Here is a 24869-nt window from a genome sequence, read left to right as displayed (position 1 = left end):
CATGAGGATAGTTATAGCAGAAATGCAAACAAAGAATATTCTGCCTCTGACAAGCAAAATGGGTGGTCCTTACTATAAACAGAGATTTCTCCCAAGGAAATCTGCCACATGGAAAGAAGGGAAAGCCCATTCCTTCATGCTGTTGGAGAGTGCAGGAAGGGCTAGAAGAAAATATGTAGGAAACAAGTGGTGAGCTGTGAGCATCCTGACCCTCTTCCCCAAAGTTTTCAACCTTGGGAGGGCCAGTGAGACAGCCTAAAGGAAAAGCTAAAAGCGGAGGACACTTTGGAACTCTGGGAGGATACTGCTCCATGGGATAACTTTTTCCTAACACAGGTGAGTGGAAGCAGATTCAAACGGGCAACATGTTAAGGTCAAGAGAAGGCCAAGCAAATGTTCCATTCTTGTTTGTCTCTTGTAAGGCCCAAAAGGCCTCCCATAGTCCTAACATTCCCAGATGCAGATTAATGCAGAGTAGAGGCCAACAGGCTTGTCATGAGGACCATGGCTGCCAGTGATGAGATGAGCCCCTTCCCAAGTCTGTTGGGTAGATAGCCAAAACACAGTGTTACATAGCATGCCAAGTACCAAAAACTGAGACATCAGAAGCAGCTTCAGTGGGGCCAGGCCAGCAGGATAGAGTTCTCAGCCTGAACGTGTTGACATGAAAGACCATATTCATTGCCTGGAGACAAATTCTAAGAGCCGGCGGACAGTGCACATAGGCCCCACCTCATCACTGCAAGTCTCCTCCAACTGGTGTCATCTTCAGAGCAGCAGCAGTGAAAGAGGAGGAACCCTCAAAGACTGGGCATGAATCTAGAACCTCTAACTTACTTGAGAGCACTTCTTCAAGAGAACAGCCTGAGAAAACATGAGTATCATGTCAATCATGGTGCTCCTAAGGAATATTACACCAATCATGGCAAAGTACAGAAATGATTTTTTTTTCTTTGCACATCAAAGTTGTGCTGTGTAAAACTAACTTTGCTTCATTTGCTAAACTCTTCGCATGGCCACCTCATGCGAAGACTTGACTCATTGGAAAAGACTCTGCTGCTGGGAGGGGTTGGGGGCAGGAGGAGAAGGGGACGACAGAGGATGAGATGGCTGGATGACATCACTGACTCAATATACGTGAGTCTGAGTGAACTCCGGGAGTTTGTGATGGACAGGGAGGCCTGGCGTGCTGCGATTCATGGGGCCGCAAAGAGTCGGACACGACTGAGTGATTGAACTGAACTGAACTGTACTGAAGAATAGCATAGTGGCTAAAACAAAAGAAAACCACACTGTGAAGAAAATGTCTAGGTTTTTACTCTTAAATGTCTGCATTCAAGGATGGGGAACACATGTATACCTGTGGCAGATTCATTTTGATATTTGGCAAAACTAATACAATTATGTAAAGTTTAAAAATAAAATTTAAAAAAAAAGAATAATAGAGTGGATTATTATTATTATTTAACTTAAAGAGACCCTATGGACTGTAGCCCACCAGACTCTGTCTCCAAGGGATTCTCTAGGCAAGAACACTGGAGTGGGTTACCATTTCCTTCTCCAGGGGATCTTCCCAACTCAGGGATTGAACCCGTGTCTCCTGCATTGCAGGCAGACTTTTACTCACTGAGTCACCAGAGAACCGCTCAGAAGGGAGCATGCATGCACATCAGGACGTCAATATTACAGAGAAATAAATTTTCATCTTGTTTTAAAAAAAATACTCTTATCTCTATTCTCAAGGATGCCAGATAAATGGTGACAGTGTACACAGTGTTATGCACCAAATACTCATTTTTTTAAACATATAGGAAACAAGTGGTCAGCCTGGTAAACACCCTTGAACATCCCTTTCATCTCTTCTCTTACAAGACAGTTTTGATGATCAAATAAGCACCTCATAATCTATAAAACATTTTACTTTCATTATTACTGACAGTTATCACGGAGATGAAAATATAGCTAGGAGTACTTTGGAGAAGCTTCCCTGTTATGGAAGGCAGAACCAGGAAAGAGCTTGCTCCTAGTAGGTGTTCACCAAATATTTGTTGAAATAATCTCATCATTTAACTGCTATACTTCTAAAAAGACAAAAAGTTTATGCCGAATGAGAATAAAACCAGGCCAAAAAAAAAAAAAAAAGATGGGGAAGACACTTAGGTTGATGCAGGGTAAGTGGCCCACACAGAAGCTTATGGACTCATGAGCTTGGGGTAAACTTACCACAAGGAGTACCTGGACAGAGTCTTTTGTCCAATGATGAGCTAGACCAGAGAGATATTGATGGACATTCAGTTGTCAAAGGAGTAACAAAACAAGCTTCCATATTGTAGAAAGCTCACTTTGAAGGTCTTGTGAAGAAGAGTGGTTTGAGAAAGAGAGATGAGTTAAGAGGATATTGTGGTCATCCACGTGGTAAATACCCAAATAAAACTGCAGTGGTAGGCGAAAATTGTTCTTCCCTGGTGGCTCAGATGGTAAAGAATCTGCCTGCAATGCAGGATACCTGGGTTCAAGGCCTGGGTCAGGAAGATTCCCTGCATAAGGGAATGGCAACCCACTCTGTCCATGAATTTCATGGACAGAGGAGCTTGGCAAGCTGTAGTCCATGGGATTGCAAAGAGTTGGACATGACTGAGCAACTAACACACAAGTAACAGGGGAAGATAAGAGGGAGTGTGGTCCCCAGTATTTTTTAAGACAGCTTCACTGGGACTTGCTAACTATTTAGACCCAAGGTTGTCAATCCTGGCTGCACATATGGTTACTGGGAAGCTTTTAAAAATTACTGATGCCTGGACATCCATCTTCCCCCTAATCTTTGAAGGTAGACCAGACATTGTGAATCAGCAGAAACTCCCATTTATTATGTGTGCAAGTCAAGGATGGTGGTAGTTAGTGGGCTGAGAAGAAATCCAAAGTAATGCCAGTATTTTACAGGAGTTGGAGATGTACTATATCTACAAAAGAGATTGAGATGGATTCCCAGGGCACTACTGGGAGGGTGGTGCTAGAGAAACAGGAAAGTGACACATTAAAGAAGTAGGGAGTGGCCAACATTATCTAATTTACAGCTGAGGGAAGATAAGGACTGAAAAGTGGAGATTAGCTCAGTCAGAGATGTATCCCCAAAGCAGAAGAGAGTGGGGGGGCATGGGGGCTACCACACTCTGGGAGTGGGGCTACAGTGCTCATAGAGTCTTCCACGGTGGGATTGGGAAGAAGGTTGCCTGACATGGTCTGAGGATGCTGTCTTGGCATAAGGAGGTAAGAACATGGTAGAAAGAAAGACATATCTGAAAAGACAAGTCTGTACATCAAGTATAAAGGATAAGACAATAAGAGAATGATACAGTTAGCAAATAAGTGCTGGGAGAGTCCAGAAAGGAAGTTCTGAGAAGTATGTTTGAAACTCTGTTGAAATTGTTCAGGATGTGGCCAAGAATAAAGACCAGGAATGGAGACCTCTTAAGTGAACCAGAGTCGGCCTGGCTGTTTACAAGAATCATGTGCAGCCAAACAGAATTTAGCAGCTTCAGAGAGGACTGAGAACTTTGGAGAGCACTGAAAGCTGAGCATCCAAGAATTGATGCTTTTGAACTGTAGTGTTGGAGAAGACTCTTGAGAGTCCCTTGGACTGCAAGGAAATCCAATCAGTCCATCCTAAAGGCGATCAGTCCTGGGTGTTCATTGGTAGGACTGATGCTAAAGCTGAAACTCCAGTACTTTGGCCACCTCATGCAAAGAGTTGACTCTTTGGAAAAGACTCTGATGCTGGGAGGAATTGGGGGAAGGAGGAGAAGGGGATGACAGAGGATGAGATGGCTGGATGGCATCACTGACTCGATGGACGTGAGTTTGAGTGAACTCCGGGAGTTGCTGATGGACAGGGAGGCCTGGTGTGCTGCAGTTCATGGGATCGCAAAGAGTCGGACACGACTGAGTGACTGAACTGAACTGAACTGACTGAACTTGCTAGAACTTAATACTTTTCGAATACAGAGTACAGAGAAATGTAAAGTGAAGTGGAGATTTTTCACAAAGCTTGGCCATAAAGGGACAGAAGTAATGTTGCAATATCTTGAAGAACGCTGAAGATCAGAGGGCTATTTCATTTTGTTTTTGAAAGCTGAAAAGAGATTTAGACATTGGTGATTTATAGCACTTTAAAGTTTACAAAGAATTTTCATTTATATGTAAGTCAAAAACAGAACTTGGAAATATCAGGATTTCATTTCTTTTAGGTTTTAACTAGCATCTGTTGTTTGTCAGGAGAGTCCTGACCCCTGTTTTCAGATTCTTTTGAGGATAACAATATTGCCTTCCTGAAGAGCTGCCGTGACAATCAAATAGACTCATTAACATTGTAATTATAGTGCTCATTATGTGCTGCTAAGAACACTGTAAAAGTTGTTTCTTATAATCTAATTGAAACATACCTTCAACATTTTCCTTGTTTCTTAATGGAAAATGTGCGGAATATTTCATAACTGAGGTTAATCACTCATACAGAAAAATTGTGCAACCTTTCTTTCTGGCTGTGCAGGCTCTAGGTTCTGGCTGGCTCTCAGATTCTAGGAGCTGAACAGAGAATAAGGACAAGTCTTAAAAGTGCAGAGACTATTTGCAATAGTCAGGACATAGAAGCAACCTAGATGTCCATCTGCAGATGCATGGATAAAGAAATTGTGGTACCTATGCAGCTGTTCAGACTCTTTCTGACCCCATGGACCATAGCCCACCAGGTTCCTCTCTCCATGGGATTCTCCTGGCAAGAATACTGCAGTGGCAGGCCATTTCTTCCTCCAGATGGTCTTCCCCACCCAGGGATCGAACCCATTTCTCCTTCTTTGGCCTGTGGATCACTAGCACCACCTGGGAAGCCTGTGTGTATATATACGTATGCACTCACCCATGAAAAGGAATGAATTTGAATTTGAATCAGATGAGGTGGATGAACCTAGAGCCTGTTACACAGTGAAGTGAATTAGAGAAGAACAAATATTGTATTAATGCATATGTATGGAATCAAAAAATGGTACTGATGAATCTACATGCAGGGTAGCAATAGAGATATGCATTTAGAGAACTGACTTGTGGACACAGTGGGTGGAGGAGAGGGTGAAACGACTTCAGAGGGTAGCATTGAGATGTATACACTGAAAGTGAAAGTGAAGTCGCTCAGTCGTGTCCGGCTCTTTGCGACCCCATGGACTGTAGCCTATCAGGCTCCTCCGTCCATGGGATTTTCCAGGCAAGAGTGCTGGAGTGGATTGCTATTTCCTTCTCCAGGAGATCTTCCTGACCCAGGAATCGAACCCAGATCTCCCGCATTGCAGGCAGACACTTTACTGTCTGAGCCACCAGGGAAGCCCCCACCATGAAACAGATGGTCGGCAGGAAGCAGCTGTATAGTGCAGGGAACTCAGGTCGGTGCTCTGAGATGACTTAGAGGGCTTGGGTGGGGGGTAGGGGGCGTGGACTTATGGCAGATTCAGTCAGTCTCTCCCATCAGAAAGCTTTCATAAGCCTCTTATCCTTCTCCATCAGAGGGCAGACAGACTGAAAACCACAATCACAGAAAACTAAACCATCTGATAACTTGGACCATAGGCTTGTCTAACTTAATGAAACTATGAGCCATGCCATGTAGGGCCACCCAAGATGGATGGATCATGCTGGAGAGTTCTGACAAAGTGTGGTCCACTGGAGAACGGAATGGCAAACCACTTCAGTATTCTTGCCTTGAGAGCTCCATGAACACTATGAACAGGCAAAAAGATAGGACCTGAAAGATGAACTCCCCAGGCCGGTAGGTGCCCAATATGTTACGGGAGATCAGTGGAGAAATAACTCCAGAAAGAATGATGAAACAGAGCCAAAGCAAAAAAAAAACAACACCACCACCACCACCCAGTTGTGGATGTGACTGGTGATGGAAATAAAGTCTGATGCTGTAAAGAGCAAAACTGCATAGAAACCTAGAATCTTAGGTACATGAATCAAGGCAAATTGAAAGTGGTCAAACAGGAGATGACAAGAGGGAACATGGACATTTTAGGAATCAGTGAACAAAAATGGACCGGAATGGATTAATTTAACTCAGATGACCATTATACCTACTACTGTGGGCAAAAATCACTTAGAAGAAATGGAGTAGCCATCATAGTCAACAGAATAATCCAAAATGCAGTAATTGGATGCAATCTCAAAAATGACAGTTTGAAATCTCTGTTCATTTCCAAGGCAAACCATTCAATATCATGGTGATCCAAGTCTATGCCCTGACCAGTAATGCTGAAGATGCTGAAGTTGAACAGTTCTATGAAGACCTACGAGACCTAGAAATAACACCCAAAAAAGATGTCCTTTTCATTATAGGGGACTGGAATGCAATAGTAGGAAATCAAGAAACACCTGGAGTAACAGACAAATTTGGCCTTGCAATATGGAATGAAGCAGGGCAAAGGCTAATAGAGTTTTGCCAAGAGAATGCACTGGTCATAGCAAACACCCTCTTCCAACAACACAAGAGAGGACTCTACACATGGACATCACCAGATGGTCAACACCAAAATCAGATTGATTATATTCTTTGCAGCCAAAGATGGAGAAGCTCTATACAGTCAGCAAAAACAAGTCTGGGAGCTGACTGTGGCTCAGATCATGAACTCCTTATTGCAAAATTCAGACTTAAAGAGAGTAGAGAAAACCACAAGACCTTTCAGGTATGACCTACATCAAATCCCTTACGATTATACAGTGAAAGTAACAAATAGATTCAAGGGATCAGATCTGATAGAGTGCCTGAAGAACTATGGATGGGGGTTCGTGACATTATACAGGTGGAGGTGATCAAGACCATACCCAAGAAAAAGAAATGCAAAAAGGCAAAATGGCTGTCTGAGGAGGACTTAGAAATAGCTGTGAAAAGAAGAGAAGTGAAAGGCAAAGGAGAAAAGGAAAGATATATCCATTTGAATGCAGAGTTCCAAAGAATAGCAAGGAGAGATTAGAAAGCCTTCCTCAGTGATCAATGCAAAGAAATAGAGGAAAAAATAGAATGGGAAAGCCTAAGAGATGTCTTCAAGAAAATTAGAGATACCAAGGGAACATTTCATGTAAAGATGGGCTCAATAAAGGACAGAAATGGTATGGACTAACAGAAGCAGAAGATACCAAGAAGAGGTGGCAAGAATATACAGAACTAACGTGAAGATCTATACAAAAAAGATTTTCATGACCCAGATAATCATGATGTGATCACGTGGATATCTCTATGATATGGTGTGATCACTCACCAAGAGCCAGACATCCTGGAATGCAAAGTCAAGTGGGCCTTAGGAAGCATCACTACAAACAAAGCTAGTGGAGGTTATGGAATTCCAGTTGAGCTATTTCAAATCCTAAAAAATGATGATCTGGAAGAGATGCTCTCAATATGCCAGCAAATTTGGAAAACTCAGCAGTGGTCACAGGACTGGAAAAGTTCAGTTTTCATTCCAATCCCAAGGAAAGACAATGCAAAAGAATGCTCAAACTACCACACAATTGTACTCATCTCACACGCTAGCTAAGTGATGCTCAAAATTCTTCAAGCCAGGCTTCAACAGTACATGAACCATGAACCTCCAGATGTTAAGCTGGATTTAGAAAGGGAAGAGGAACCAAACATCAAATTGCCAACATCCAACATCCATTGGATCATTGAAAGAGCAAGAGAGTTCCAGAAAAACATCTACTTCTGCTTTATTGGCCATACCAAAGCCTTTGACTGTGTGGATCACACACAGTCAAGGCTATGGTTTTTTCTAGTGGTCATGTATGGATGTGAGATTTGGACCATAAAGAAAGCTGGGTGCCAAAGAATTGATGCTTTTGAACTGTGGTGTTGGAGAAGACTCTTGAGAGTCCCTTGGACTGCAAGGAGATCCAACCAGTCCATTCTAAAGGAAATCAGTCCTGGGTGTTCATTGGTAGGACTGATATTGAAGCTGAAACTCCAATACTTTGGCCACCTCATGCGAAGAGTTGACTCATTGGAAAAGACCCTGATGCTGGGAAATTTGAGGGCAGGAGGAGAAGGGGATGACAGAGGATGAGATGATTGGATGGCATCACCGACTCAATGGACATGGATTTGGTGGACTCCGGGAGTTGGTGATGGACAGGGAGGTCTTGCGTGCTGCGGTTCATGGGGTCACAGAGTCGGACATGACTAAGCGACTGAACTGAATTAGCTTTATAAGTGATTGATCTACCTTTACTGGATGTATGCCTTTACCAAAGAAGTTTTTCCTTTTGTAATTTTCATATTTCTAAATATGAAATTTTACCCTTTTATTTTCCACTTAGAGAAGTCACTTTAATATTTCTTAGTAAGTTTGATTCCTGGTGCTGAACTGTTTTAGTTTTGTTTGTCTGTAAAATTTTTGATCTCTCGTTCAGATTTGGTTATGTCTTTTTTGGGACTCTGCATTCAGATGCTTATATCTTTCCTTTTCTCCTTTTCTTTTAGCTTCTCTTCTTTTCACAGCTATTTTTAAGGACTCCCCAGACAGCCATTTTGCTTTTTTGCATTTCTTTTCCATGGGGATGGTCTTGATCCCTGTCTCCTGTACAATGTCACGAACCTCATCCATAGTTCATCAGGTACCCTGTCTACCAGATCTAGTCCCTTAAATCTATTTCTCACTTCCACTGTATAATCATAAGGGATTTGATTTAGGTCATACCTGAATGGTCTAGTGGTTTTCCCTACTGTCTTCAATTTCAGTCTGAATTTGGCAATAAGAAGTTCATGATCTGAGCCACAGTCAGCTCCCAGACTTGTTTTTGCTGACTGTATAGAGCTTCTCCATCTTTGGCTGCAAAGAATATAATCAATCTGATTTTGGTGTTGACCATCTGGTGATGTCCATGTGTAGAGTCTTCTCTTGTGTTGTTGGAAGAGGGTGTTTGCTATGACCAGTGCATTTTCTTGGCAAAACTCTATTACTCTTTGCCCTGCTTCATTCCATACTCCAAGGCCAAATTTGCCTGTTACTCCAGGTGTTTCTTGACTTCCTACTTTTGCATTCCAGTCCCCTATAATGAAAAGGACATCTTTTTTGGGTGTTAGTTCGAAAAGGTCTTGTAGGTCTTCATAGAACCGTTCAACTTCAGCTTCTTCAGTATTACTGGTTTTGGCATAGGCTTGGATTACCATGATATTGAATGGTTTGCCTTGGAAACAAAAGGGATCATTCTGTCGTTTTTGAGATTTCATCCAAGTACTTCATTTTGGACTCTTTTGTTGATCATGATGGCTACTCCATTTCTTCTAAGTGATTCCTGCCCACAGTAGTAGATATAATGGTCATCTGAGTTAAATTCACCCATTCCGGTCCATTTTGGTTTGCTGATTCCTGGAATGTCAACGTTCACTCTTGCCATCTCCTGTTTGATAGCAAGGAGATATAAGAAAGCCTTGCTCAGCAATCAATGCAAAGAAATAGAGGAAAACAACAGAATGGGAAAGACTAGAGATCTCTTCAAGAAAATTAGAGATACCAAGGGAACATTTCATGCAAAGATGGGCTCAATAAAGGACAGAAATGGTATGGACCTAACAGAAGCAGAAGATATTAAGAAGAGGTGGCAAGAATACACAGGAGAACTGTACAAAAAACAGCTCCATGACCCAGATAATCACGACAGTGTGATCACTCACCTAGAGCCAGACATCCTGGAATGTGAAGTCAAGTGGGCCTTAGAAAGCATCACTATGAACAAAGCTAGTGGAGGTGATGGAATTCCAGTTGAGCTATTTCAAATCCTGACAGATGATGCTGTGAAAGTGCTGCATTCAATATGCCAGCAAATTTGGAAAACTCAGCAGTGGCCACAGGACTGGAAAAGGTCAGTTTTCATGTCAATCGCAAAGAAAGGTGATGCCAAAGAATGCTCAAACTACCGCACAATTGCACTCATCTTACATGCCGGTAAAATAATCCTGAAAATTCTCCAAGCTAGGCTTCAACAATACGTTAACAGTGAACTTCCAGATGTTCAAGCTGGTTTTAGAAGAGGCAGAGGAACCAGAGATCAAGTTGCCAACATCTGCTGGATCATCAAAAAAGAAAGAGAGTTCCAGAAAAACATCTATTTCTGCTTTATTGACTATGCCAAAGCCTTTGACTGTGTGGATCACAATAAACTGTGGAAAATTCTTCAAGAGATGGGAATACCAGACCACCTGACCTGCCTCTTGTGAAACCTATATGCAGGTCAGGAAGCAGAGGTTAGAACTGGACATGGAACAACAGACTAGTTCCAAATAGGAAAAGGAGTACGTCAAGGCTGTATATTGTCACCCTGCTTATTTAATTTATACGCAGAGTACATCATGAGAAATACTTGGCTGAAAGAAGCACAAGCTGGAATCAAGATTGCCAGAAGAAATATCAATAACCTCAGATATGCAGATGACACCACCCTTATGGCAGAAAGTGAAGAGGAACTAAAAAGCCTCTTGATGAAAGTAAAAGAGGAGAGTGAAAAAGTTGGCTTAAAGCTCAACATTCAGAAAATGAAGATCATGGCATCAGGTCCCATCACTTCATGGGAAATAGATGGGGAAACAGGGGAAACAGTGTCAGACTTTATTTTGGGGGGCTCCAAAATCACTGCAGATGGTGACTGCAGCCATGTAATTAAAAGACGCTTACTCCTTGGAAGGAAAGTTATGACCAACCTAGATAACATATTCAAAAGCAGAGACATTACTTTGCCAACAAAGGTCCATCTAGTTGAGGCTATGGTTTTTCCAGTGGTCATGTATGGATGTGAGAGTTGGACTGTGAAGAAAGCTGAGTGCCGAAGCATTGATGCTTTTGGACTATGGTGTTGGAGAAGACTCTTGAGAGTCCTTTGGACTGCAAGGAGGTCCAACCAGTCCATCCTAGAGGAGATCAGTCCTTGGTGTTCGTTGAAAGGACTGATGCTGAAGCTGAAACTCCAATACTTTGGCCACCTCATGCGAAGAGTTGACTCATTGGAAAAGACCCTGATGCTGGGAGGGATTGGGGGCGGGAGGATAAGGGGACAACAGAGGATGAGATGGCTGGATGGCATCACAGACTTGATGGACACGAGTTTGAGTGAACTCCGGGAGATGGTGATGGACAGGGAGGCCCGGCATGCTGCGGTTCATGGGGTCGCAAAGAGTTGGACACAACTGAGCGACTGAACTGAACTGATGTCTCTTTTACTACTTTAAGTATGTTATGCCACACCCTTTTGCTCTGCAGAATTTCTGCTGAAAAGTCAGCTGATAGCCTTATGGGAGTTCCATGGTATATAATTTACTGATATCCTTTCTGCTTTTAATATTATCTCTTTACCCTTAATTTTTGACACTTTAATTACAACGTGTCCCAGTGTCATCCTCTTTCTTGTTGATCCTGTGTGGATTCTCTATGACTTCTGGACCTGGAGGTATGTTTCCTTTCCCAGCTTAGGGAAGTCTTGTTATTATGTCTTTAAATATGTTCTCTGACCCCTTTCTGTCTTTTCTTCTGGGACCTCTACAATATGGATGAAAATATACCCAGAGGTCCCTTAAAGTGTCTTCATTTTTTTATTCTTTCTTTTTTTTTTTTTCCTGTTCAACTTACAGGATTTCTAATAATTTGTCTTCCAGGTCAATGATTCATTCCTCTGTATCATCTAATCTACTGTTGTTTCCTTCCCGTGAATTTTTAATTTCAGTTAGTATATTCTTCAGTTTGTTTGGTTCTCTTTTAAATTTTCAAACTGTGTGTTAAACTTCTAGCTGTGTTCATCCATTTTATCCTGAGTTCTTTGAGTATCTTCATGATTAATATCTTGAACTCCTTATCAGGTAGATTTCTTATCTTCATTTTACTTAGTTGTTTTTCTGGGTTTTTATCTTGTCCTTTCATCTGGAACATGCAAAGCTCCTAACACTTGATTCACACAGCAACATACTTGGTTCTCAAAAATGTTTGCTAAGGCAAAGATGACATTTATTATATGATTTGTAAGTACATGAAAATTTATAGGCAAAACTAATATTGATTTATAGAGATATATAGAATACAAATACATAATAAAACTCTTATGCACTCACAGAATTTAGTTCAATTTAGTGGAGAGAAAAGATCAGTCTTCAAGTATGTTCAGAACATTCATTGCCAGAGTGGGAGTCTAAAATAGATGCCATGAGTTATGGGCCTATGACAGGAGGATCAGGACCAATAAAGAATTATCAGAAGTGGTGGATAAATGGAGAACAAGAAGGCAAAGTACAAAAATGAACTAAAAAGGGGATTGGAAATGACAATAAGCACATGAACATATGTTCAACACTATCAGATACTAGGGAGATTAAAGCCACACAAATCACTACTACATATCTACTAGCATGACCAAAATTTAAAAGAGACTGACAATACCAGTGAATGTAGAGCAAATGAAATTCCTGTATGTTGCTAGCAGGAATATAAAGTGGTACAACCACCATAAACATCAAGTTCTTACTTTATAGCACAGGGAACTGTATTCAGTTCAGTTCAGTTGCTTAGTCGTGTCCAACTCTTTGTGACCCCATAAATCGCAGCACACCAGGCATCCCTGTTCATCACCAACTCCCGGAGTTCACTCAGACTCATGTCCACTGAGTCAGTGATGCCATCCAACTATCTCATCCTCTGTCATCCCCTTCTCCTTCCGCCTTCAATCTTTCCCAGCATCAGCGTCGTTTCAAATGAGTCAGTTCTTTGCACCAGGTGGCCAAAGTATTGAAGTTTCAGCTTCAGCATCAGTCCTTCCAATGAACATCCAGGACTGATCTCCTTTAGGATGGACTGGTTGGATCTCCTTGCTGTCCAAGGGACTCTCAAGAGTCTTCTCCAACACCACAGTTCAAAAGCCTCAATTCGTCAGCGCTCAGCTTTCTTTACAGTGCAACTCTCACATCCATATATGACTACTGGAAAAACCAAAGCTTTGACAAGACAGACCTTTGTTGGGAAAGTAGTGTCTCTGCTTTTTAATATGCTGTCTAGGTTGGTCATAACTTTTCTTCCAAGGAGCAAATATTTTTTAATTTCATGGCTGCAGTCACCATCTGCAGTGATTTTGGAGCCCCTAAAATTAAAGTCTGTCACTGTTTCCACTGTTTCCCCATCTATTTGCCATAAAGTGATGGGACCAGATGCCATGATCCTGTAATAAACCATAATGGAAAAGAATATGAAAAAGATTATTATGTACATGTATGTTTAAATGAATCACTTTACTGTAGGCCAGAAACTAACACAACATTATAAATCACCTAAACTTCAATAATAAATTAATTAAATGGTACAACCACTTTGTAAAATAGTTTTGTAATTTCTTACAAGGTTAAATATACACTTCCTGTAGGAATGAAGATGTTTGTCCACAAAAATACTTTTACATGAATGTTTATGGCAGCATTATTCATAAACCCCATACTGAAAATAATACAAACGTCCATAGATAAGTAAAAGATAAACAAATGTAGAATGGCCAAGGGTCTGAGAGAACTTTTGTGTAGATAGAAATATTCTACATCTTAAACGTGATGGTGGCTCCAGGGGTGTGTATAGTTGTCACAGGTGTGTGTGGTTGTGTTATAAGTGTGTATAGTACATAGAACTAATACTTATACTATGTTAGTCTATCAGTTATGTCTGACTCTTTGTGACCCCATGGACTGTAGCCAACTGTAGGCTTCCAGGCTCCTTTCCATTAAATTCTCCAGGCAAGAAGACTGGAGTGGATTGCCATTCACCTCTCCAGGGGATCTTCCCAACCCAGGGATTAAACCTGGGTCTCCTGCATTGCAGGCAGATTCTTTACCATTTGAGCAGCCAGGGAAGGTTTGTATGTAAATTTTACCCTAATAAAGTTAATTAAATAAAATACTTAAAAATAAGACAGGAGAGGCAGTCATGAGCGAGTGACAAATGGAAGCAAGGCAAAGGTGAGCAGCAAAGGGCATAAGGTATTGTATAAATGGAGATGTCAGACTGCTGACTTGGGACCCAGATAGATTCTTGAAAATGTTTCCAGTGAAGCCGCTGTTCATCACATCAGTTGTCTTACTGCCTCTATCAGTCCTTGCTGATTTTTCTTTTATGCTGATAATCAGTCTGTTTCCTAAAAACTGACATGGCTTCTTTCTTCACTAATTCCTACCCCTAAATCAGTTCCTGTCTTTCCCCTGAAGTTTTCTCTTGACTGTTTCTGCCCTAGCTTAACAATTCTTGAGTGAATCTGCATCGTGCAGTTAAGACCTTGATTACTCTCTAGTTGTGTTACTTTTACCCACAACTCTAGCACAGAGTCGGACATGACTGAAGCGACTTAGCAGCAGCAGCAGCAGCTAGTGGAAACTGGTTGAAAGATTTCTTATATTTATACTTTTGTTACCTCCTTTCCCACACCTCATGCAATGTTCAGGAAAATGTGTCAACATACGACCTTAATTGTCTCCCTCTTTTCATCCCTCCCCTCCGGTTATCCTAGGTTGTTGTTTTTTGCATGGACTAATGCAGTATTATCTTAATTGGCCTCTCTTTTCCATACTTACCCCCTTTTTTCTTGTCCAGACAGCAATCAGATTGATGCCTTTTAAAACTAAATCCAGTAATTTTGCTCACTTCCTTAAAATGCTTCTGTGTCTTCTCAGTGCACTAAGAGTAAAATCTGGTCCTGCCCACCTCATTCCTGTCTTTACCATCCACATTTCTCCTACTCACTGTGCCTCATCAAGGCAAGTCTTCTCCCAGCCTAGGGCCTCTTTACCACTGCTCTTTCTCCTAGAATCCATTTCTTCCAATCCTTTCTGTGGCTTCTCATGCTTCAAAGTTCAACTGGAATGCCATTCCTCTGAGGCCTCTGCAGAGGGGTGTTTACCTCCCCAGCAGCAGAAGTATTTTCTATCAGGTAACTTTATTTAATTCTTTGTAGGGACCTCAGCATATCCAAAATCTACCTTGATTATGTATTTCTTTAATGGTTTACTGTTCATATCCTCCCATCAGTTAATAACCAGCAGGAAGACAGAGGTCTTTTCTGTCTTGTTTGTCACTGCATCCCCCAACACCTTTCATGGGGCTTGGCTTATTGTCTATACTCAATAAGTAATTGTTGACTGAATGAATGAGTGAGAATATAATTAATAGGCAAATAATAATCACCCAGTGGTTTTTTCCTGAATTTCCTTTTCCTAAAGTTGTTTTTTGTTTTTGTTTTTGTTTTTTGCCTAATTTTTACAGGTACTTCTATTGTGACTATAAAAGCTTTTGCTCCAGACTCAATTCGGGACAGTATTAAATATTCAGTTTTTAGTGGAAATGAAGATGGAGTTTTTTCCTTGTGTTCTAAATCAGGTAACCCTTCTCTATGCTTTATTTTCTGCTCCATTTAATGTTACTAGTAAGGCATACATCTGCAAAGAAAATTCAAGATCAGAAAGGTAGAAATTGTTAGATGTAAATAATTTCAAAGGTAAACAACAATGCATTTTTATGGTAGCTGATGAGATATCAGAAAATATTTGTGTATGTGTATTCTCTAAGAATTCTATTCCTCACATTTCCAAGTTAAACAGTACCTGTCCTACCCTACCAGTTATTTGGTGATAAATTGGTTTCTACTTATAATTTACCTATCCATTTGGGAAAATTGGGAATGTAATAGGGAGAGCAGTGAGAATGGGGTTGAACTGAAAATAAGCACACATGTCTAGCCTTAGGAAATTTTCATCAGAGATTCTTCTAATTCGCCACTTAATGTCAACAGTGCAACAAAAAAGGAAAGCTGGAAAGGTTTCTATGTGGTGGTAAAGAAATTACTTCCAAATACAGCATGTATTAAATTTAGCTTTAATAAGACCATTATTGTGCCTTAAATGAATACCAATTGATTATTTGAAACATTCTTTTTTTAATCTAACAACTATGTCGTAGATATGTATCTACTGCTTCATTGTCAAACCTCAAGAAGAATGTTTTTAATAATTTCTGTATTACCGTACAACTGCCTTATTTAATCCATACTGTGTACACATGGGAAGAATTGAGAGGGGGGGTCATTTCTTAAGCAAAAGCCTTCTCCTTCAAGCTAGTGTTACAATTTTTTTATATATTCAGCCTTTGCTCAGCAACCTCTCTGATGTAGCCTGCAAGAAGTCTTCATCTCTTCACCCCATCATGTGGTTAATGAATGGTTCGGGAAGCCTATTGGCAAGAAGGCCATTTGCGAACACCACCAAACCTTTCCCCCCCAGCAGTCATTAAGTCTCTAGCAGTCTGATGTCTGAGGGTTCTAGGAAAGGAGCTGAGATTAGAACGTTTAGGGAGAAGGTAAATATGAGTTTGCACATTTTCCCAGGTCACTCAAATCCTTTTGCCCCATCACCCCTAACATGGCCCAGGCTTGGCCTTATTTTCTCTAGTCTCTCATTAAAATGAAGATAGAACACACCTAAGAGTTAGTTCAAAGTGGCCATCTACAGAAAACTCTATAGTTTTAATTAAATAGTGATTGACTTAAGTTGAAATGTATTTCAAAATTTTATTGTGTCAGACATGACTGAAGTGACTTAGCAGAAGCAGCAGCAGCAGCTATAAGCTGTTATGTTGAGAGATATACAACTATTTAATGAACAATAGTAAAATAAAAGGCCACATCTTTACCACCCCTCTCCAAATAAGAGACCTCACTGAACCTCAAGAAGCCCCTGTGTGCCCCTTCCCGCTCACAGCTGTCCTATTTCACCCCAGACATAATCGGTAAATCAGTAATCTCGATTTGGTATTGAACACTACCTTTTTTTTTTCATTATAATTTCCCCATTATGTTTGAATCCTTAAACAGTGCATTGTTTTGATTTACTTTGATTTAAACATCATAATAGAATCACATTGAATGAACTCTTCTGTGAATTGCTTTTTGCTCAAAATTTTTACTATGATGTGTAGTACAGAAGGTATTAAAGAATAGCAAAGAATGATATGTACCTGCTGCCAAGGTTACAAAATAGAACACTGTCATTATCACTCATGTTCCCTTTGGGCCATTTTTTTATTGCATCTTTTCTCTCCACTGCTCCAGGCTGATTAATGCCCAGACTTCAGGTATAATTATTCCCTTGTGAATGTACTAAATGCATTCCTACAAATAGAAATTTAGTAGAAGCATTGGTTTTGCTTTGAATTTACCTAAATGGATTAAAAAAATACCCTATGTATTTACTGATATTGGGCTTCCCAGGTGGTACTAGTGATAAAGAACCCATACACCAATGCAGGTCGACATTGAAGACGTCAGTTTGATCCCTGAATTGGGAAGATCCCCGGGAGGAGTGCATGACAACCCATTGCAGTATTCTTGCCTAAAGAATTTCATGGACAAAGGAGCCTGGCAGGATGCAGTCCATTGCATCGCACAGAATCGGACATGACTGAAGGGACTTGGCACGCATGCATACATTCTATTTTTGGTTTTTTAAATTCAGAGTTAGAATCATCCATGCTAAAGTGTGTCGCTGGCATTCTTTTATTCTTTTATTTTCTTGTATTCTATTCTTTTATCTTCATTGCTTTATGATATGCTATTGTAAATCTATATCGCAAGTTATTTATCCATCTGCTGTTGATGAGCAGTGAGGTTTTCTTGTCTGGGGATATAATGAACAATCTCATACATGTGTCTTCTCATGCACAAGTAAAGAGTTCTTTAAGCCCTGAAGTGTAGGCTGGACAAATACCTCAGAGGTTGCCTATGTTCAGCTGTGTAGGTGGTGCCAATTTGTGTTATGAAGTAGTTCCTCCATTGTATTCTACCAGCATCCAATGAGAGCTGTCTCAGTTGTTTACTTTCTATTGCCAGGCTGTGGGTGTGAAATATTATCCCACTGTGGTTTTAACTTACATTTTCTTTCTACTAGTGAATTTGGGCATTTTTTTTCATAGTTTATTGAGCATTTCTATTTTCTTCTATGTGAAATGCATATTGATATTTTTGTCTATTTTTCTTCAAGATTGTGTTTTTCTTTCTGAAATGTAAAGACTTTAAATATATTTTTTTATTATTCACCCTTTGGTTTTTTTACAGTTTTTTTTTTTTTATAATTTATGGCCTAGCTTTCACTCTCTTAATGACATGTTTTGATTTTAATGTTGTTACTGGTTGGTTGCTAAGTTGTGTCCAACTCTTTCAAGACCCCAAGAACTTGTAGCCTGCCAGGCTTCTCTGTCCATGGGATTTCCCAAGAAAGAATACTAGAATGGGTTGCCATTTCCTTTTCCAGGGGATCTTCCTGACCCAGGGATTGAGCCTGTATCTCTTCCATTGGCAAGTGGATTCTTTACCACTGAGCCACCAGGGAAGATCAATTTTAGAAGGAATCAATCTTTTACTTTTTGGTTTGCCTTTTTAGTACATTGTTTAAGATATTCTCCCCTTCCTTGAGATCATGAAAATATTCTTACATTGTCTTTTTAAAATTGTATAGTCTTCCTATGTTTCATATTTTCATCTTTAGTGCATCTAGTGCATTGGTTTTTGTGTTTTATGTGAGTTATGAATAGCCTTTCTTTTTTCCTACCCTTTTTTTTCTTCCCTTTCCTTTCTTTTTTTTAAAAACCATGATTGCCTGTTATTCTAATGACAATAACCTTCTCCTGTGATCTGCAGTATCACCATGATCATATGTATATATATCATGTTTCCATGACTTTTCCATTCATTTCTTTGTCTATCCAAACACCAACACCACACTCTCTTAATTACCTTGGCTTTGTAAGTCTTCATATCACATCATATCATTGCCTCCTTCAATATTTATCCCATCCTCATGTTCTGCCTCGTTACAATATATTGGCTGTTATTGGTCATTTGCTCTAACATAAAGCATTGTATCCACTTGTTAAGTTTTACAGACACACACACACACACACACACACACACACACACACACCCCACATGCATGTCTACTGGGATTGTTTTTCTACAAAAAGGAAATTTATTCATGAATGTTGCAGTAATATACAGCTCATCACATCTTCATTAATGTAACCCACATAACGATGGCATATGCATATTTTATTTCAGGTGAAAACTCACCCAAATTAATGAGAAAAATGTCATCAGGCCAAAACATCTTCCTTTTAAATCTTGCAAAGTTTATATAGCTATGCATTGTAGATAACAATCATCTGATAAAATTTTTCCTATTTGATGATTTTTCTTTTTTAATTGTTATAAGAATATCTAACATTAAATCTTCTCTCTTAACAAATTTTAAATGTACAAACTATAGGCACACTGTTGTGCAGCAGATCTCTAAAACATATTAATCTTGCCATAACTGAAGCTTCATTTCCCACTAAACAGCAACTCCATTTCACCCTGCCCTGTCTCTGGTAATCACCATTCTACTCTCTGCTTCTGAGTTTTCTACTTTAGATCTGTCACATAAGTGGAATCAAGCAATATTTCTCTTTCTATGGCTGGTTTATTTCACTAAATGTAGTGTCCTCAAGCATCATCCATGTTGTTATATGGCAGGATATTATTTGTTAAGGCTGAATAATTTACCATTATAGGACTATATCATATTTTCTTTAACCATTCATCTATTGATGGATATTTAGTTTGTTGAAATTTTTATTGGAATTGTATTAACCTAAAAATTAAAGTGATTGTCTGAGAAGGCTTTATAAATAGTTCAGGAAAGAAGAGGAGCATAAAGCAAGGGAGAAAGGGAAAGATATACCCAACTGAATACAGAGTTCCACAGAATAGCAAGGAGTGATAAGAAGGCCTTTTTCAGTGAACAATGCAAAAAGAAGAAGAACACAATTGAATGGAAAGACTAGAGATTTCTTCAAGAAAACTGGAGCTATCAAGAGAACATTTCATGTAAGGATGGGCACAATAAGGACAGAATTTGTAAGGACCTAACAGAAGGAGAAGAGATTAAGAAGAACACAGGAAAATTATGCAAAGAAAGGTCTTAATGACCCAGATAACCATGACAGTGAAGCCACTCACCTAGAGCCAGACATCCTGGAGTGTGAAGTCAAGTGGACCTTAGGAAGCATTACTACAAACAAAGCTAGTGGAGGTGATGAAATTCCAGCTGAGCTATGTAAAATCCTAAAAGATGATGCTGTTTAAAGTGTTATACTCAATATGCCAGCAAATTTGGAAAACTCAGCAGTAGCCACAGAACTAGAAAATGTCAGTTTTCATTCCAATCCCATAGAGAGGCAATGCCAAAGAATGTTCAAACTACTGTACAATTGGGCTCATTTCACATGCTAGCTAGGTTATGCTCAAAATCCTTCAAACTAAGCTTCAGCAGTATGTGAACTGAGAACTGGCAGATGGACAATCTGGGTTTCAAGGAGACAGAGGGACCAGAGATCAAATTGCCAACAATCTTTGGATCATGGAGAAAGCAAGGCAGTTCCAGGAAAAAATATCTACTTTTGCTTCTTTGACTACACTAAAGGCTTTGACTATATGGATCACAGCAGACCATGGAAAATTCTTGAAGAGATGGGAATGACCAAACCGCCTTACCTGCCTCCTAAGAAACCTGTATGCAGGTCAAGAAGAAACAGTTAGAACTGGACATGGAACAATGGACATTTGAACAATGGTTCAAAATTGGGAAAGGAGCAAGACAAGGCTGTATACTGTCATGCTGTGTATTAACTTCTATGCATAGTACATCATGCAGAATGTCAGGCTGCATGAATCACAAGCTGGAATCAAGATTGCCAGGAGAAATATTAACAACCTCAGATATGCAGGTGATACCTCTGTAATGGCAGAAAGTAAAGAGTAACTAAAGAGCCTCTTGATGAGGGTGAAAAAAGAGAGTTAAAAAGCTGGCTTGAAACTCAACATTAAAAAAAAAAAGATCATGGCATCTGGTCCCATTACTTCATGACAAAAGAAAAGAAAAAGTGGAAACAGTGACAGATTTTACTTTCTTGGGCTCCAAAATCACTGCAGACAGTGACTGAAGCCATGAAATTAAAAGACAAGGATAAAAGTTATCCTTGGAAGGATAGCTATGAGAAAACTAGATAGCATGTTAAAAAGCAGACATCGCTTTGCTGACAAAGGCCTGTATAGTCAAAGTTGTGATTTTTCCAGTAGTCATGTACAGATGTGAGAGTTGGATCATAAAGAAGGGTGAGCACAAAAGAATTGATGCTTTCGAATTGTGTTGCTGTAGAATACTCTTTAGAGTCCCTTGGACTAGAAGAAGATCAAACGAGTCAATCCTAAGGAAATCATCCCTGAATATTCATTGGAAGAACTGATACTGAAGCTCCAATACTTTGGCCACCTGATGCAAAGAACCAATTTATTGGCAAAAACCCTGATACTGGGAAAGACTGAAGGCAAAAGGAAAAAGGGGTGGCAGAGGATGAGATGATCAAAACAGCATCACCGACTCAATGGACACGAATTTGTGCAAACTCCAAGAGATAATGTAGGACAAAGGAACCTGGCATGCTGCAGTCATGGGGTTGCAAAGAGCTGGACATGACTTAGTGACTGAACAACAGCAACAACATATTAGTTTGGGGAAAAATGTGTATCTTTACAGTATTATCTTCTAATTCAAGATTGATATGGAAATTCACACCATTTTTTTCTTTACTAATTTTAATAGCATTATTTTTCTGCAGCATATGTCTTGCTAAATTTAGCCTAAATATTTTATACTTTTTCTTGCTGAGGTAAATGAAATATGCCTTTTTCTGGCGGTGTAGGTTTGTTTACTTGAAATTAGCTTTTATATTTTGATTTCATGTCTAGAAAACTTGTAAACTCTTACTGATTCGGCTATTTTTCTGTACATTTGACATATACAGTCATCTGAAAATGACAATTTTCCCACGTTTGTTGGAAGTTATGTAGTTTTTTCTCTTCTTTTATTGGTTGCTGCTGCTGCTGCTGCTGCTGCTGCTGCTAAGTCACTTCAGTCGTTTCCGACTCTCTGCGACCCCATAGACGGCAGCCCACCAGGCTCCCCCATCCCTGGGATTCTCCAGGCAAGAATACTGGAGTGGGTTGCCATTTCCTTTTCCAGTGCATGAAAGTGAAAAGTGAAAGTGAAGTTGCTCAGTCATGCCTGACTCTTAGAGACCGCATGGACTGCAGCCTACCAGGCTCCTCCGTCCATGGGATTTTCTAGGCAAAAGTACTGGAGTGGGGTGCCATTGCCTTCTCCGCTTTTATTGGTTAGCCTAGCTATTTTGACAAGCATAATTAAAGACTGTGTGCATGCTCAGTTGCTCAGTCATGTTCAACTCTTTGCAACCTTTGGACTGTAATCTGCCGCACCCCTCTGTCCATAGGATTTTCCAGGCAAGAATATTGGAGTGGGTTACCATTTCCTCCTCCAGAGGATCTTCCTGACCCAGGAATCAAACCTAAATCTCCTGTGTCTCCTGCATTGAAGGTGGATTCTTTACTGCTCAACCATCAGGGAAGCCCCAATTAAAGTCTAACATTAATCAATATCTTGCTTTTAAACAATACCTGAGATTTAGAATTCTTAGATAGAGTGCCTGATGAACTATGGAATGAGGTTCGTGACATTGTACAGGAGACAGGGATCAAGACCATTCCCATAGAAAAGAAATGCAAAAAAGCAAAATGGCTGTCTGGGGAGGCCTTACAAATAGCTGTGAAAAGAAGAGAAGCGAAAAGCAAAGGAGAAAAGGAAAGATATAAACATCTGAATGCAGAGTTCCTAAGAATAGCAAGAAGAGACAAGAAAGCCTTCTTCAGCAATCAATGCAAAGAAATAGAGGAAAACAACAGAATGGGAAAGACTAGGGATCTCTTCAAGAAAATCAGAGATGCCAAGGGAACATTTCTTGCAAAGATGAGCTCGATAAAGGACAGAAATGGTATGGACCTAACAGAAGCAGAAGATATTAAGAAGAGATGGCAAGAATACACAGAAGAACTGTACAAAAAAGTCTTCACGACCCAGATAATCATGATGGTGTGATCACTAACCTAGAGCCACACCTCCTGGAATGTGAAGTCAAGTGGGCCTTATAAAGCATCAGTACAAACAAAGCCAGTGGAGGTGATGGAATTCCAGTTGAGCTATTCCAAATCCTGAAAGATGATGCTGTGAAAGTGCTGCACTCAATATGCCAGCAAATTTGGAAAACTCGGCAGTGGGCACAGGACTGGAAGAGGTCAGTTTTCATTCCAATCCCAAAGAAAGGCAATGCCAAAGAATGCTCAAACTACTGCACAATTGCACTCATCTCACATGCTAATAAAGTAATGCTCAAAATTCTCCAAGCCAGGCTTCAGCAATATGTGAACCGTGAACTTCCTGATGTTCAAGCTGGTTTTAGAAAAGGCAGAGGAACCAGAGATCAAATTGCCAACATCCGCTGGATCATGGAAAAAGCAAGAGAGTTCCAGAAAAACATCTGTTTCTGCTTTATTGACTGTGCCAAAGCCTTTGACTGTGTGGATCACAATAAACTGGAAATTTTTTCAAGAGATGGGAATACCAGACCACCTGACCTGCCTCTTGAGAAAGTTGTATGCAGGTCAGGAAGCAACAGTTAGAACTGGACATGGAACAACAGACTGGTTCCAAATAGGAAAAGGAGTATGTCAAGGCTGTATATTGTCACCCTGTTTATTTAACTTATATGCAGACTACATCATGAGAAACGCTGGACTGGAAGAAACACAAGCTGGAATCAAGATTGCTGGGAGAAATATCAATAACCTCAGATATGCAGATGACACCACCCTTATGGCAGAAAGTGAAGAGGAACTCAAAAACCTCTTGATGAAAGTGAAAGTGGAGAGTGAAAAAGTTGGCTTAAAGCTCAACATTCAGAAAATGAAGATCATGGCATCCAGTCCCACCACTTCATGGGAAATAGATGGGGAAACAGTGGAAACAGTGTCAGACTTTATTTTGGGGGGCTCCAAAATCACTGCAGATGGTGACTGCAGCCATGAAATTAAAAGACGCTTACTCCTTGGAAGGAAAGTTATGACCAACCTAGATAGCATATTGAAAAGCAGAGACAGTACTTTGCCAACAAAGGTTCGTCTAGTCAAGGCTATGGTTTTTCCTGTGGTCATATATGGATGTGAGAGTTGGACTGTGAAGAAGGCTGAGTGCCAAAGAATTAATGCTTTTGAACTGTGGTGTTGGAGAAGACTCTTGAGAGTCCCTTGGACAGCAAGGTGATCCAACCAGTCCATTCTGAAAGAGATCAGCCCTGGGATTTCTTTGGAAGGAATGATGCTGAAGCTGAAACTGCAGTACTTTGGCCACCTCATGCGAAGAGTTGACTCATTGGAAAAGACTCTGATGCTGGGAGGGATTGAGGGCAGGAGGAGAAAGGGATGACAGAGGATGAGATGGCTGGATCGCATCACTGACTCGATGGATGTGAGTCTGAGTGAACTCCGGGAGTTGGTGATGGACAGGGAGGCCTGGCGTGCTGCGATTCATGGGCTCGCAAAGAGTCGGACAGGACTGAGCGACTGATCTGATCTGATCTGATCTCTGAATATTTGCTTTTGCAATTTATAAGGTTTTCTTGACCACAAATTTAGGTCTTTCAAATTAGGCATTATTAATGTTTTTAAATGGATTCACCTGCTTGTTTTCTGCTTTCTTTCCTATTAGTAAGTATTCTTTCTTACATTTCAGACTTAACTTAGAATAATTTTATTTCTACTCGAAGTACATACTTTAGTGAGAAGCTGTTGCAATGAACTTTCCCAGATTTTGTTCATTTCAAAAT

General features: G+C 40.2%; 1 protein-coding gene across 1 annotated transcript in view; it reads left to right on the top strand.

Moving 5' to 3' along the window:
* DCHS2 (dachsous cadherin-related 2) overlaps positions 1-24869 on the top strand; it is a 266320-nt gene that overhangs the window by 210378 nt on the left and 31073 nt on the right. Inside the window, exon 14 of the mRNA XM_044930576.2 lies at positions 15312-15425. Coding sequence (XP_044786511.2) covers positions 15312-15425 — 114 coding nt within the window. The remainder of the gene's footprint in view (positions 1-15311; positions 15426-24869) is intronic.

Source organism: Bubalus bubalis, chromosome 17 (genome assembly GCF_019923935.1).
Source record: "Bubalus bubalis isolate 160015118507 breed Murrah chromosome 17, NDDB_SH_1, whole genome shotgun sequence".
Taxonomy (NCBI): Eukaryota; Metazoa; Chordata; class Mammalia; order Artiodactyla; family Bovidae; genus Bubalus; species Bubalus bubalis.
The sequence above is the reverse complement of the archived record's forward strand: the minus strand, read 5'-3'. Positions and strand labels throughout refer to the sequence as shown.